This window comes from Poecile atricapillus, chromosome 11 (assembly GCF_030490865.1).
Source record: "Poecile atricapillus isolate bPoeAtr1 chromosome 11, bPoeAtr1.hap1, whole genome shotgun sequence".
NCBI classification, from domain to species: Eukaryota; Metazoa; Chordata; class Aves; order Passeriformes; family Paridae; genus Poecile; species Poecile atricapillus.
Genome location: NC_081259.1, coordinates 19647491 through 19663165, shown reverse-complemented (window position 1 = coordinate 19663165; position 15675 = coordinate 19647491). Strand labels below are relative to the sequence as shown.

Sequence of the window (15675 nt, the reverse complement as noted above, 5' to 3'; positions counted from 1 at the left end):
ATAAACACATTTTAACTGAAAAACCAAATTTCATTTCCAAAGCCAGCATTTTCCTACTCACTTGCTTTCCTCATCCAGCAGATGGAGCAGCCCCGTTGGCTTCTTGCTGATCAGGTTGATGCAGCTGGAGTTGTCTATGTAGTCGATGTTGTGCCAGCTAATTCCTTCTGCTCTATATTCCTCCTAAAAAACCCCAAAGCCCCACAGATGACATAATGATGATTTGGTGTAAGCAAAAACAGAAGACAAAATCCAAAGGGTTTTGTGAAAACCATTTACCAAAACAGACATCCTGTAAATAATGCATCAATGCTTCCTGTGATTCCAAAGAAAAAGATAAAGAACCTCTGGAATGACCTGAAACAAAACGAAGCACAGAGCATTTCCCAATTTCAGGTGCACCAGAAGTTTCTTTGGACATGGGGTGGCTGTGTGGGGGTCCAAGCCTGCCAAGAACATCCAGCGTGTGTGGACTCCCCCTTTCCTTTTCCTGTATTGCCTCTTAATCACAGCACAGTTAGGGCTGGAAGAGATCTTAAAGCTCATCTTGTTCCACCCCCTGCCATGGACAGCAGCAACTTCCACTATCCCAGGTTGCTCCAAGCCCTGTCCAACCTGGCCTGGAACACTTCCAGGGATGGGGCAGCTGCAGCTTCTCTGGGCACCCTGTGCCAGGGCCTCACCACCCTCACACGAAACAATTTCTTCCCAATATCCCATCCAGCCCTGCCCTCTGGCAGTGGGAAGCCATTCCCCCTTGTCCTGTCCCTCCATCCCTTGTCCCCAGTCCCTCTCCAGCTCTCCTGGAGCCCCTCCAAGCACTGGCAGGGACTCTGAGCTCTCCCTGGAGCCTTCTCCTCTCCAGGGGAGCATCCCCAGCTCTCCCAGCCTGGCTCCAGAGCAGAGGGGCTCCAGCCCTTGGAGCTTCTCCATGGCCTCCTCTGGATTCTCTGCAGCAGCTCCAGGTCCTTTTGATGCTGGATCCCATGGCTGGAGGCAGCTCTGCAGGTGAGATTTCACCTGAGGGGGGCACAAGGGCAGATTCTCCTTCCCATGCTTTGGGATCTGGGGGGTTTTGGGGTTCCCAGTGATTGTGGCTGAGGCATGTGGAACTTCCCACCCATCAAAGTGTCACACAATTTGCATCAATTAATATTTAGTATTCAGCTGCTGGAAGGAAATTGTGCTACAACACAGTAATTACACAGAAAAAGCAGCAAAGCTCCCTTTCCTGCTTCCGTATCTCCCGCTATTCATGGCTGGTGCTGTCTGGGCTAACGAAGAGACCCCCAGCTAGCCAAAGCCACTGCTCCAAGACCAGCAGAACCACCACTCTCTACAGTAAAAGTGAGGATCTGCCCTCAAATTCAAGCTCAGGCAAAAAAAGCTCTTCATTTCCACCAAAATAGTTCTAACCCTTTCTCTCCTACAAAGGTTATCTCCCCTGAACATGCTTGCAACGGATTGCTTCAAGAAGTCTTATGCAGAATTATTTTAGGGCATCTAAATGAAAGTAGAGTTTAAAAATCATATTTTTTATCGTATGTTTGAGGACTTGTGACCCAATATCTAACATGCATCTTACTCCATGTGTTGGACAAAGTCCTACTGATCCAGCTGCCTTTTTACTTCTCTATCATGGGACATTTTGATGGCAGAATTGAAGATAAAAAGGAAACACGTTTCAAAATCCTAATAGGATGCATCTTTCCAACAATAATCAGATTCATTATTATTGCTGCCTCTGTCCTTATTTTTAATATGAACAAACAACTTTAAAAGAAGTATGCCCATCCTCATCCAAAATTAACATGAACTCCACAGATATTCTTAGAAATAAAGAGCCTGAAGAGCTTTGAGACATTTCACAAGGAAATTTTTGCTAAAATAACCCCTAGAATGTCTTGATTTCAGTATTGGAGACATTGTATAATCTTACAACAACAATACGGACAAATACAGATGTGTGTGCTGCCTTAGAAGGAGTTTCTAACATCCCTAAAGCCTTTGGGATTACAAAATATACAACATCACATTGGGGAAAAAAAATTCAGAAAATAAGGAATGGCTCTGTATTATGAATTTTGTTTTCTCCTTTTATTTTTTAATCTTTTACCTTCAGTTCTTGCCAAGCAACCAGGACACAGCAGAACCTCACAACAACATTCCCAAGTCCCTGCTGAATATATGCAATCAAAAATCACAGATTGGATTATAACTCATGGCACTTTCAGGGCAAGCCAGGAAAAAGCTCCAATGCAGGAGTCACAGGCTGTGTATTTCAGAGCAGCATGAGCTGCTCCCGAGGGATTTCCCAGAGAGTCACTGGGATTCAGCACCATCCATCAACTGCCTACTTCCAACAGCCCCTTAATGGAGTGCAGGGTCCATTAGGCCCAGCTTTGCCAGCTCAGGACTGCTCAGGAGCACATGGTGAGCAATAAAACCTTGGTGTGATGAGCCAAGAGCAGCATTATTTCAGTGGTGGCAGGAGGGTGTTACCAGGTTTTATATTTATTATCACGACTCTTTGTTGAAGCTCTTGTTGGGGGGCTTTACATATTTTGCCCCCCAAAAACCCATAAATCATGTAGAGTTTTACATCTCCACACATCTAAGCTGAGAAACCATTGCTCTAGAAGGCCTCCAGATATCCACAATTCCACATGGGACACTCAGCAGCTGCACAGCAAATGTGCTGTGAAACTCCTCTGGCCACACAAAAAACTTACACTGCTGCTGGGATCAGTGCAAAAAGCACTGATCAGCAATGCCAGATATGGAGTTTTTAGAAACAGTCTAGTAAATGACCAAAAAAGACCAGAGCTCAAGGCCTCTACTTCTCTGGACTGATTTTCAGCGGTTCCCCAGACCTCATGGTCAGTCATCAGGTCCCTCCTGGCTTCATTCCCTTCAGCCATGGGATTTTGGCTAATTCTCCCTCCTCTGCTCCTTTTTTCTCTGAGCTGGGTCAGGAACACTCACTCCCAGGCTCTGGGGCTCTCCCCTCCCTTCCATCCCCAACACAACCTGTTACCACTCTGGCCAAATGAAAAGAGGGATTCAAGTCATCAACAAACAACCTTTTCCACAATAATTCAGAGCTTTGCTCTCGTTTCAAGACAGGCAGCAGGAACTACTCCAGAGCAACTGCTCCAAAGCTTAAATGAAGATAAATTGCCCTTACTCTTTTTTACCTAGCATTTTCCCAGTTTTTCATTTGGGATTGCCTTCAGAATCTCAGCTCAAGGGATACAACCATGGCTTTGGGATGGCCTGATGTAATTTCTGGGGCATTTGCTGGTCTGCAGAACACCCTGCACACTGTCCACAAAAAGACAGAAGCTAGAGAATAAAATCACTGCTGTCTATTAAACTTAATTAAACTGCAGTAGTTAATATTCCATATGATTCCAATATTTGTTTTCCAATGACCATCTTCCTGCAGAATTCAGGAGATATCCTTACAAGCTACCTCCAAAACATTCCTTCATCTGTGAGTATGACAACAAAGCCCTTGCCATCCTTTGATGGATGCAGGGTCCTGGAGCACTGGAATATTAAGGAATTCCACTCAAACAACATGAGGTTTCCATTTAACAAGACAAAAACAACATGAAACACTTTCAGTCCAATAAAAAAATAACCAACAAAAACACCCTCAAGCCAGAGGTTGATTAAAAATCACCTTAAATGCATACCTTGAGTTAAAACTAAGTTTTGTTTAGGCACACATTCAAATGTCCTATTCCTGGAAGATCATCTTTACATTAAGAACCAAATTGTTGACATTGCCACTATCTGCAAAAGTTTCTAGTGCAGTGAAGTCCACAGACCCCCACTTTTGGCATCCTTTCTTGCAATAAAAACTTAAGGATTTACTCCTCCCATCCCTGGATACCTGAAACCTGATCTGCTGGAAAGTGAAGTGATGCAAGTGCACTGGAGAGAAGAGCACTGAGCTTCCAAACTTGGCAAAAGAAATGGAGCAAAGAACTGAAAAAAGACATTAGGGTTTTTTTTAAGAGTCCAGCAGCTCCATATTTTCATTTAATTATTGGGTGAGATGCTACAGATTGTTCTCCAGGTGACCTCTATGGACCCCATGAGGAAATTCCTGCTTCCCAAGTGGGAATTCAGAAACAGCTTTGCTGCCCTAAGCATGGAGAGAGACCTTGGCAGGATGTCAGCATGGGGTCACTGAAGGGATCTGAATAAAACACAGTTCATGATGTTCAAATATATTAAGAAAAGATATAAAATGGGGATGCAGACTTTGAAATGCACATGGAAGATGAGAGTAAATCTTTACTCTCACTCAGTGCTAGCTGAGGCAAAGCAGCATGTAAAATTTGGGGTACCAAACAGAGTGGGGCAGAATATCCAACATTTTTAAGTAGGAAAATTACTGGAACTCTAGGAAAGGGGAAGCCGTTAAAACTCTGTTAAAGAGAAACTCTGACTGCCTACACTGACCCAGAGCACAAATGCTGCCCATGGCACAGAATAATGAATTTAAAATTAAAACACACATGCTGAGCATCAGGAAAAACCTTCCCAACTGGGCTGATGGAAACCCTCCTGCTAGGAACAGAAATATCCTGTAATTTTATAGTTGGAGTTGTTGAGAACCAAGTCCTGTTATCTCTACAGGAGTGTTGGACCACTTCTGTTATCAGGACTTTATTTTGGTGCTAAACCAAACCAAAACACTCTAATCCAGGGCAGAATTAAAGGTTTCTTTATCCTGAGTGGGAGAAAACACCCACAAGCCCAACAAAACCTTGGAGATGCTGGAAAATGTCTTTACACCTCCACATGTGATCATCAATTACTCTGCACCCAGCCACAGTCATCAGTAAATAAACACAAATGTTAAAAAGTGTAACTAGAGGAGAAAAAGTTAAAAATTATTTTTAAACTCACACTTATCTAGACATGATATCTGTGATAAATAAGATATCTAAGCTCCCTTTGGAGTATCATGGTTCCTGGGTGCTGCTGCTACCCAAAATCATGTGGTAAAATTCAGAGGTGGGGAGGGAGGGACCAGGGGCTTGAAAAACTTCAGAGAAAAGGAAATGCAGAGATTAAATGAAACTGGAGACATGATAAAAATATAAACTAAAAACCATAATAAATTCCCTATCTGTCTAAGAGCACAAAACTCAGGGTTTAGGAAAGTTAAATCAAAAGGTGGTGAAAAGCCTCATCTAAAGACAAAAGTTTTACCATGATATGTGAAATTTGTTGCCCTATCATGGGATATCAAAGATACAAATTTTCCCATGATTTAAAGAGGTCTGGAGGGCTTTGGGCATCCATCCACACATCCTGCAAGCCAAAAGCCCTGAAAATCCCTCAGTGTTTCAGCACCCTGGAGGAAGATGTCTCATCCCACAGGGATATTGCCATTAGTCACAGTGAGAATTGAGAAACAGCCCCTAAAATAAGATTCACAAACCCCAAGAGCAACAGAAACCTCCACCAACTAATTCATCCAGGAGCTCATCTACTTCAGCCTTTCCCAACTGAGGCATAGGAAAACCTTGTTTACACAATGAAAATTCCCAGATTAAAGTGAGAAATCAACTGAAAAATCCCTTTTCCCAGCGTAACTCCACGTGGGAACATTTCCCATTGCGCTCCTGTCATAAATGCTCCTGCAATCCAGAGCCATATGATCAACAGGCAGCTACTTTTGGATGTCTAAATGTATATATTTGGCATAAAAATTCCCGACTAAACAGAAGGGTGTGAAATTCCTCTCTTCTTGCCTTGAACACCATCTGCTTCAGCTTCAGGCTTCTTTGCAAAGTGAGAAACTATGAATTAACCCCCCTTCCACATCCCTCACTATTCCTAGATGAACTCCCCAGTTTAAAATAATCCCAAAATATTTTTGTATCGTACGTTTAAAAGGGTCGTTGTTATATGAAAAATTTAAGGAGCTAAACCTCAAAAAAGCTCTTTTCAGGCTATGCACGGACACAACTGCATCCTAAAATCCATCCTGGGGAGCTTGGGAGAATTTGTCCACAGCTGGAAATGGCACCAAGGTGTGAGAGAATCTCTCCCCTAAGGATGAATCCGTCCCATGGAGGATTAATCACTTGTTCTACAAGTGGGCACTGAGAGCCAGGCCCAGCAGAATCATCCAGGCATCAACTGATGATTAAAATGAGTTTGATATGATAAATCCATGGGATATGGAAAGTTCCTAAATTAGTGAGACAAATGTCTGGTCCTTAGTCTGCCTGTGCTGCAGACTGGGTGGATGCCGCGAGTTCCCGACATCCCTCCAGGAAAAGATGCTGAGCCCGATGGTTTCATTTAGGAATGAGGATTTTTATGTTTGTTCTCAATTTCAGTAGAAAAGGAATTTACAGACACAGACATAAATATAAATACATAACAGATATATATATTTTAACCATGTGCTCACAGACACAACAAGTATGAATACTTAACCATATTCTCTATGAACACATGATTTATAAACAGGTTTTTAAGGCCCCCTCTGTCCATGAAAACATCAGGCAGTGCAGGGGAGCTGATGAGCCTTCCCTTGAAGCCAAGGTCCTCCTTGAAATTGTCTTCTTCCATGTGATTATTTCAGCAGCACCTCAGCAAATGCCACGTGAACTTGGTTTTATTCTGAGGCTGATTCTTCACCCACCCTGATAACCTCCCCCCTGCTGTATTTAGGCAGATTTGAATTTACTGGAATTTGGATTCTCCATCATGAAAGTGTTTTAAACCAGCAGGTTCAGCCCAGAAAATCATGTGCCAGCTCCACACAATCCATCTCTGAGCTCAAATCAAGCTCCCTGAACTTCAGTGGCAACAGGGTTTCATTCATAAATTCTGTTTTGTTCTCAGAATGGGCAGAATTGGGTTTGCATGGTTCAGCTGGCAGCACACACATTGCCACGATCCAATGGGCTCCCTCTGCAGAAACTTCTTCCCAAGCTGTCCTTACACAGCCAGGAGAAGCATGAGCTTAACATGGCTGTGTGATCTGCTGCTGGATCAATTCCTTTAATTTCTTGTGATCAAAATTAAAGAGGAAAAGAAATATCTGTATCTGCATCTGTTGGCACCTTGAAAGATGGATCAGAGTTAGGAGATGTGAAGGAACCTCCAGAGTGGTCATGGTGAGCACCAGACTGGTCTCTAAGGCTGAACATCTCCTCCCCTTTCCAGTCCCACTCCACACTTGTGTCAATCAACACACTCCCAATCCCAGTCCTGCCACAGTAAGACAATTTTTAGGTTGGTTGAAGTATTTTAGAGGCTTTTGAAGATTTCTTGCTCATCATCTTAATTAAGACGAGAGGTCACATTGCACAACTGTATGAAAATCCACAAACAGAAACACAGAATGGTTGGGTTGGAAGAGACCTTAAAGATCTTCTGTTTCCAAGATCTTGTGGGACACCTTCCACTAGCCCAGATTGCTCCAAGCCCTGTCTGACCTGGCCTTCAACACTTCCAGGGATGGGGCAGCCACAGCTGCTCTGGCTCCTCTTCTAGGGCCTCACCACCCTCACAGGGAAGAGTTTCTTCCCAATGTCCCATCTGACCCTGCCCTCTCTGGGAATGGCACTGGGAAGCCATTCCCCCTTTTCCTGGCACTCCAAACCCTTTTTGTACCATTAAAAAATAATTTTTTTTATCCTGGTACAGTTTGTGCATTTATTTAGCTAATACATCTGAGTAGGAACCACAATCAGCAGAAAACATCATCTACCTAAAAAAAGGAAGGAACCACCCCAGAGGAGAGGAAAAAAGCTCAAGGGATCATGGTGACTTGGGAGAGGGACAAGGACACTGGGAGAAAGCACCTGTGACTTGGAGAGTTACAAGGAGCATGGGATGAGGGATGGGTTTGCCAGATGCAGCACTTCCCTGCACTGGGATTAAATTAAAGGTTAGGAAATTACATATGAGGAGAGTTGAAACTGGATGATCTTTCAGGTCCCTTCCAACTCAATCTAACCCATGGGATCAGAGGATATACAAATAATGTAACAGATTAGGATATAGCCTCTCACACGTTGTACATTATATATATTTATATATTTACTGCTCATCATCTGGAGAAACCCAGAAACAAGTGAGTGGCAAATGAAGCCCCTCAGCCCCAGTCCCAGCCATGCAACATTCATGGACTCCAGGATGCTGGGAGGACACGAGACAAAGCTCTGGGGGACTGACAATGGATCCCAGAATCACTGAGCTTGGAAAAGACCTCCCAGACCAACCTGTGCTTGATCCCCACCTCATCACCAGCCCAGAGCACTGAGTGCCATGTCCAGGCATTCCCTGCATATCTCCAGGGATGGGGGTTCCATCTCCTGGGCAGTTCCAGTGCCTGACCACCCTGTCCATGAAGAAACTCCTCCTGATGTCCAAGCTGAACCCAGCCTGGCACAGCTCTGATCAGAGCAGTCCTTCATTTCACTAATGTGCTTCCAAATCTTCCTACCCTGCAGACACCATTTAAACAGCTCTCGGCATCCTGATTTTTATTAGCATAATTTATGTGCTCCAAACATCGTCCTCTTCCCCCAAACGTGAGTTGCATTCGATGGCGTTCCGCCAAATAATAAATCAATAACTTGTGCAGCTTGTTCTTTCTCCACGGGTCATGTGGCCGGCAGCTGACAGCAACATTTCTCAGAGGACACCGCTCTCCCATCTCCAAGGAAAACAGAAATTTGAACTGAGCCTCCCAGGCCTCAATGGTTGACTTCTGATGGTTGGCTTTTGCCTTCAGAGGCAATAAAGAGGTGTTAACGCCTAACCAGTGATGAGAAACAGAAAAAACTCTGGCTGGAAGGAAAGGAAGAGTGTTCCAAGCAGTAGAAGAGAAACCCTTTTTCATAGGGTATTTTAAATATTTTCGATTTTTCAAATGCTTTTTAAAATTAATTCACTCCCACATTGATTTCTAAATGTAATATTTAAGTAAGATACCTAAGCTCATTTTGGAGTGTCATGTTCCCTCGAGGCTGTTGCTCCTTAGAATCCTGAGGTGAAACTCAGAGGTGGCTGGAGGTAGTGACCAACCTCCAAGACCATCAAATCACACCTTCAACCAAACACCACCATGACTTAGTCCAGACTCTTGGATTTCTCCACCTACTGCACAGGACCAGTAAACCCTACAGACCTCCATAACTATTTATGGAGCTTTGGATGGCTGAGCAAACATTCCATAGGATGCATTATCCTGATGAAATTCTGTTTTTCAGGCTGAGCAGGCTGAGATTTGCTGGCTGGGACATCAAGCTCACCAGAAAATAGACTTCACTGAATACCTGAGCTCCTGCCAGTTGATTGTATTCCAAATTCATTTCAATTTTTTCAGCCCCAACCTTGATTATTTATCAATTTTTTAAAACAACAAAAGCATGCCCTTGAAACTGAGGTTTGGTGGGTAAGCAAAAGCTGGAAAAAGAGGTAGAAAAGAACTTTAATAGCAAAGACCTGTAGGATGAAAAGCTGCAGGATGAGTCCTCAACCTTTGCAAAGCATCAGCTGGAACAGGGAAAGGTGGGTGAGGTGGAGAGAACCAGATGAGCCTCGGCAGGGATGGGGGAAGATCAGTGAGGAGGAAGATGACAAAGTTTGGAGAATGGGATATATAAAGAAATAAAAACTCATACTCCAGGCCCTTAAACTGCCAAAGACCTGGAAACTTGGAGGAAACTCATCATGGGTGTATGGTACTGGTGACCTCCAAACTAAATCTTCATCCATGCAATGCCCTTAAAAAGAACCGAACAAAAGGCAAGGTGCAATGCAAAAATGCTGTTTTCCTTTCCCAGAAGCACCTGGGTGTTCTCTGATTTTCAGGGCTCTGCTCTGGGCTTATCTGCTGTGCACAGGAGGCCACTTGAGGGCACAGAGATGGAACTGGGCTTGGGGACAGAGAATCGCTGCCGAGGTGATGCTCTGACAGCACCCAGTGTGTCCAAGAGCAACAGGGATGTGTCACCTGAAGCCACCAGCCTGAAGGAGGAATGGCAGAGTTCCTCTGTCTGTGCTGCCCAGAGCAATGAGGCAGCAGCTGAAGCCACCAGCTACAGCCCCTCACCCAACCTCCCCACAGGAACCTGTGATGTCCCTGGGGAGGAGCAGAAAACCACCTTTGCTCCGCGATGGGGCAAGGTCACAACCCTGCCATAGCCACCTTTCTACATTAATAAATGGATAATCACCAATCTGGATCTGGGAGTAGAGCAGGATTCATAAAGCCCTTACCCTTACCTTGTGGTCAGCTGCAGGAGAGGAGGCTGCTCCTGCAAAAACCTTTGCAGCCCCTCAGCCACAGCACAAGAGCCACTGATCTTTTGGGAGACACCAGGCTGAAGATCGAGGATGCCTTGGTGGTTGTTTGCAAACCACTGGAAATAGTGTCATCTTCAGACAGATGGTTTAAAAAAAGATTCACCAGACACATTGTATTAGATTTCACCATGGGAAAAAAAAGGAAATAAAGGTAAAAATAATCCTATGGTTCTTCTAGAGGACTGTGGTGGGTATTTTGGTTTCCATAACATCAACAGCATGTCATGGCAACAATTCCATCATGGCTAAATGCAGTTCTGGCAGACAAATTCTATTAGGATTTCAAGAAAAATCCTTTAGTGACTATTTAATTTTGTCACTAAATTTTTTGGCAGATGTGTCTGGGTATCTCAGCAATCTCTCTTCAGCCTCCCGCAAACTTTGGAGAGCTGAGGATTCAGAGAAGGATCTATCCATTTCAGATCCCCATCACCAAGACATGAAACAAATCTTTATAAAGACACAAATACCTCAGATGAATTCACATTTTGAAGTAACAGAACTATTTTACTCCCTAGAAACACATTATTAACTCCCTGGTCTTCATTTGTAGACTTGTGATCATGACTAAAAAACCTTTGGGCCAGAGAGGAAGGAAGGAAGAAGACCCAGGATCTGAATATGTGTCCTTGAGTTTTCTTTCCACCGAATCCACTCCTCCACATGCAGCCAGAGCTCCAGGGAAAATAAATGGTTAAATTATCCAGTTAATTCACTCAAGGATCAGGGCTCGTGCAGCTGCACAGATTACATGTATTTATAGACTCAATCTATGCCAAGATGTCTGAATTTTCCAGCAGCAGAGCTCGCAGTGCTCCAGCCAGGATCCAGGAGGATGACGTGCTCTGGCATGAAGAACTGGAATGGGCCCTTTGCAGTTTGATGGCTCCACAACTGCTCCTCATACAGCAAACACGGACTCCAGCGACTTCACATGCCTGACAGATCTCCAAAGCTAATTATCTCTGAAGCTGCTCCAAGAAGAATTTCAGATTGCTACGCTCAGGACCTCTTATATCCCCCAGGTTTGGGGGAGCACTGACCTGCTGAGAAATCCCAGCCCAATAACAGGAATTCCCTCATGGATGATGGCATCTTGGAGGAGGCTGCTGAAACTCCACCTCATGGAGGAATCATCTGTCTCCAGCTTTCAGGAAGGATCCTCCCTCCCTGAGTCTCTTCTAGGAAGTGTATGGCAGCAATTATAAAAAATCCAGCTGGTTTGACTTTGTGATAGTCTCAAAATTTGCATTTTTATGGTGGACAATGGGAAAAGAAAGCTGTCCTTAGGAATAGATAGGTCTTCCAATTCTTGGAGCCATCTATTGAGTAGGGTGCACCTGCATACAAAGGCCACTTAAAAACCTCAAATTAAATGGCTTTGAGCAGCTCTGCTCCACCTTATTGATCAAAACCAAAGAGATTAAACCATCCAACTCATGAGCAAACACTCCCTAAGTGACACACTCAGGGATATATTACTTGTTTTTAGAACATCCTCATATTCAAGGCAGCTTTTTCTTCTGCGTTTTCCAGTCTCTGAGAACACTGGAGAAGCCCAAAATAAAACTATCAGGATTTCTGGGAAGGGCTGGGTTAATTCTGCAATGATTATAGGGAGGGTTCCCCTTGGTCTCCCCCAAGAAGGATTTCACCTGGAGAGAGGGCATGCAGACTGTCATGTTAAAAAAAAAGGCATTTAGAAGGTCTCTAACATATCTCCTATATCATACAGCCCAATAATAATTGTCCATCCATGAAACAACACACAGATGTTGAAAAGAAACTTTCAGTCTTCTTGTCCTGCTTGTTGGATAACGAATGGAGAAGAAGCCTCCACCCATCTAAACCATTTTGTGTGTGTTACCTGCTGGATTGCAGTCTGTGTTTTTGTTATCTCTCTTAAGTGCATTCATTTGTGGCTGGAAAGCAACACCCCATCTTAACAAACCTAAAGCAAAGCTTAAAGTTCAGCCTTTCCTAATCTGCCAGGGCTATTGAAGGTCATAATGCTCTCAAGTCTGACCTTGGGGAACACATGAGAGTGACATTTCCCCTCCCTCCCCACAAATCAACACTGGAAGGCAAAAAACACTGAGAGATTGGGGTGGCTTTTTCTCTAGAAAACAAAAAATAACTTTTATGTGATATCAAATGGCATGGCAGCATGTCCAGGAAAAGGCAAGGAAGGAATTGTTCATTCTTTGATGAGCCCTCTGAGCACGTATCAAGGAGACAACAGAGCAGTGGTTAAGGTCATGATGTTTTTGGAAGCCAAAATGTTTATTTTAAACCAGCAAATATCTGGCTGGATTTTATTTTACAGGTGGAAGTTGGTCATGAAGTCAATTAGAAGTTAAATTTGAATAATTTAGTGTACACTCCTTAACAAAACAGAATTAAAGGGACAATTTCAGAACTTTATCAGGGCCACAAAGTCATGTCAACACTCACTGGCATCAGAGAGTAAACATTTCTGGACTTACCTGTTCCAGTTTAAAGATGTGTTGGTTAAAGTAGTGCTGCAAGCGCTCATTGGCAAAGTTAATGCAGAATTGTTCAAAGCTATTGTTTTCATAGTCTTCAAACCCAAAAATATCAAGCACCCCAATGGATAAAGTCTGCAAGGAAAGTAAGAGTGAGGATTAGAATAAAATCACATAAAGTGGATTATCTGTACACAGTAAATAATCAAAAGCACACATGCAGAAATCAATATAGCAAATAGCAGGAATTTTACTGGAATTGTTGATATTGTACCATCTGGAAGACTCCTCCAAATCACAGAGACAACATGTAACTTTAGATATCTGGACAAAAAGGCTTGTTCTAAGAGAAAAGACCCTATGTGATTTTTTTCTTATTTACAAACAAATGGCCATCTTTGAAGAAACCTCAACTCCGTTCCAAGTTATTCTATTGGATTTAAGAGTATTGATCTTCAGAAGGGCAAAATGAGGATAGGCTTGGGAAACAAAGGCTTGCACCATGAAGACAACCAAGGTGAGTGCATTGTCCAAGCAAACCTGCTCCAGCTGCAAATCTCAAGAAGAAATTCCTGCACATCAGGGCTTCCCATGGAAATAATCTTTAGTTCTCCTGGTGAAAACTAAAATGGCATCACAAATAAAGCAACCAACTTGTTTGTCAGAGGGATCAGATGATGGACTGATGTTTGGGAGGACCGAGTCACTCTTGCCTCACTGAAAGGGTGGAATTAATGCAAAAATAATAATGCTGCTGAAAAAGGGAGCCCAAAGCCCTGACTAACACCTGGCCCCAACTGCTGGCCCAGCCCTGCCCATGTGATCTTCCCCTGTGACACCTGGCTGTGTTCACATGGCTCTTCTGCACTCTGGCACCTTTTCCCACCAGCTCCCAGCAGTCTGGGAGGAGGGAAAAGAGGAGACACCTCTGAGCTCCTTCAGTTCATGGACAAGAGAGGTGTAAAGAAGGACCTACCACATTTTTTTTTTTTTTAGCCCGCTGGCACTATGAGCCCTACATTCTCTCTAACTAACGTCCAGAAGTTCACAATAGGCAAGTTTTTTCTTCTATTAAATCCATAATTCATAATGTAAATTGCAGGATTTGGTGAGTTACAGTTCTAAATAGCGTTTTTTTCCTCATCACTTTGATGATTTTGTGAACCTCAGTCATATCTCACTCCAAGCTCTTCCCCAAATTGAAGAGCCAATGTCTGTTTGGTCTCTAACCTACAATTACCTCTTGAGATGCTCATCAAGATGTGGGTGCACCAAGGTTTCCTGTGTTGGCAAACGAGGTCCACACTGCAGTGAATTCCCAGCTTTGCACCCTCCTGGCCCCCTCCCCTCCCCAAACCAGCCAGGCAAGGAGAGGCAGTGGACCTCTGGCCAGGCGTATGCTGGCCCACAGGTGAGTGCAATCCATCACCTCCTGGCTCAGACTGCGCTTCCCACCCTTGATGGGAGTAGAAAAGTGGAATTTTCTCCTTTGTGTAGGTACTGGCTTTCATAAAACTTGAGCCCTCTGCCTGTCAGATGGATTTGGGAAACCCAAAGGAGGGGGGACATGGGGATGTGTCAGTAAATAATCCTCATCCACAGAGGGAGCCAGGCTGAAAAACAAACTCAACACACAGCTTCTGCTACAGCTTCCAGGCTGAAAAACAAACTCAACACACAGCTTCTGCTGCAGCTTCCAGGCTGAAAAACAAACTCAACACATAGCTTCTGCTGCAGCTTCCAAGCCTGTAAATGACTGTTGTGTTAAACACCTAATTCACAATTAGTTATAAATAAAACTCCCACTGTGCCCACCCAGAAAGTCTGCTGTCATCAGAGAAGGAGAGAAGAGCCTGAAGGACACATCTGGGGAGAGCTCCACCAGCAGCTCGTTAGAGCACCATGCTCTGGGATCCAACCAAAGCCACCTCACGCAAATGCTCCGTTCACCTGTTACAATTAATTAAATAACTAATAAGAGAGGTAATAGCATTAGCACTGGTCAAATGAGCCAAACCTCAAGTAGGGAGGAGAAATATCCACTCCCCTCCACCTCAAAGGACCTGAAAGCTGCCAAGTACCCTGATTCTCGTTCTATTGGTGTTACCTGCACTCTGGATTTTCTAAGACCTCCTTGCTAAGACTGGCTTAATTCCACTGCCAGGAATATAAACCAGACTGTCCACAGGCCTCTCCACACTGCTTTTTGTCCACTTGCAATGCATCACATAATGTGGGAGGAAAATATTCCTTCTGTGCCCGACTCCTGACCAGGGAACCACCTACGGCTGGAGCAGGCATGGCTGCTGTGGGCAGAGTGGCCCCTCGGCTGTGAGTTGGAGCTTTGTCTGACCTGGACTCTGGCCACTGGGACAAGCAAAAACACAACAAAAAAAGCATTTAAGCACAAAGATAAGTCTCTAACCCATTTTCCAAGAGCTCATTGACTACTTCATCTTTTGTCCAGGCTTTTCTCCCTATTCCAGGGCCAGACAGTCTCTACCTCCCTGATGCCATGACAAGGATGAAGGCCCTTGGCCACTTTCCCAGAAGTTTGCATCACTTGGCGAAACACCCATGAGAAACAGCCCTTTGAGCAGAAGATGGAAATTGGGAACCACTGGACCAAGGACTGAGCCTGGCAGAGGGATTCACTCTCAGCCACTGATTCCTGAGGTCCAGCATCTGCTCCTGCCTGTCCCAATGGATGTGGCCAACCCCTTTGTTCATGGGGCAGAAATCTGCCTCATCCTTTTTTAAAATTCCTCAGGAGGAATTCTTCTTAAACTCTCTGTATGATTGATGGATCATATTTTATTTATATTATCCA

General features: G+C 44.1%; 1 protein-coding gene across 6 annotated transcripts in view; it reads right to left on the bottom strand.

Moving 5' to 3' along the window:
- The window catches only part of MYO9A (myosin IXA), a 173401-nt gene that overhangs the window by 49050 nt on the left and 108676 nt on the right, over window positions 1–15675 (bottom strand). For all 6 annotated transcript variants that reach the window (XM_058847326.1, XM_058847322.1, XM_058847324.1 and 3 more), the window contains exons 11-12: window positions 12846–12980; window positions 62–183 (exon numbers count right to left, since the gene is read on the bottom strand). In XM_058847326.1, coding sequence (XP_058703309.1) covers window positions 62–183; window positions 12846–12980 — 257 coding nt within the window. The remainder of the gene's footprint in view (window positions 1–61; window positions 184–12845; window positions 12981–15675) is intronic.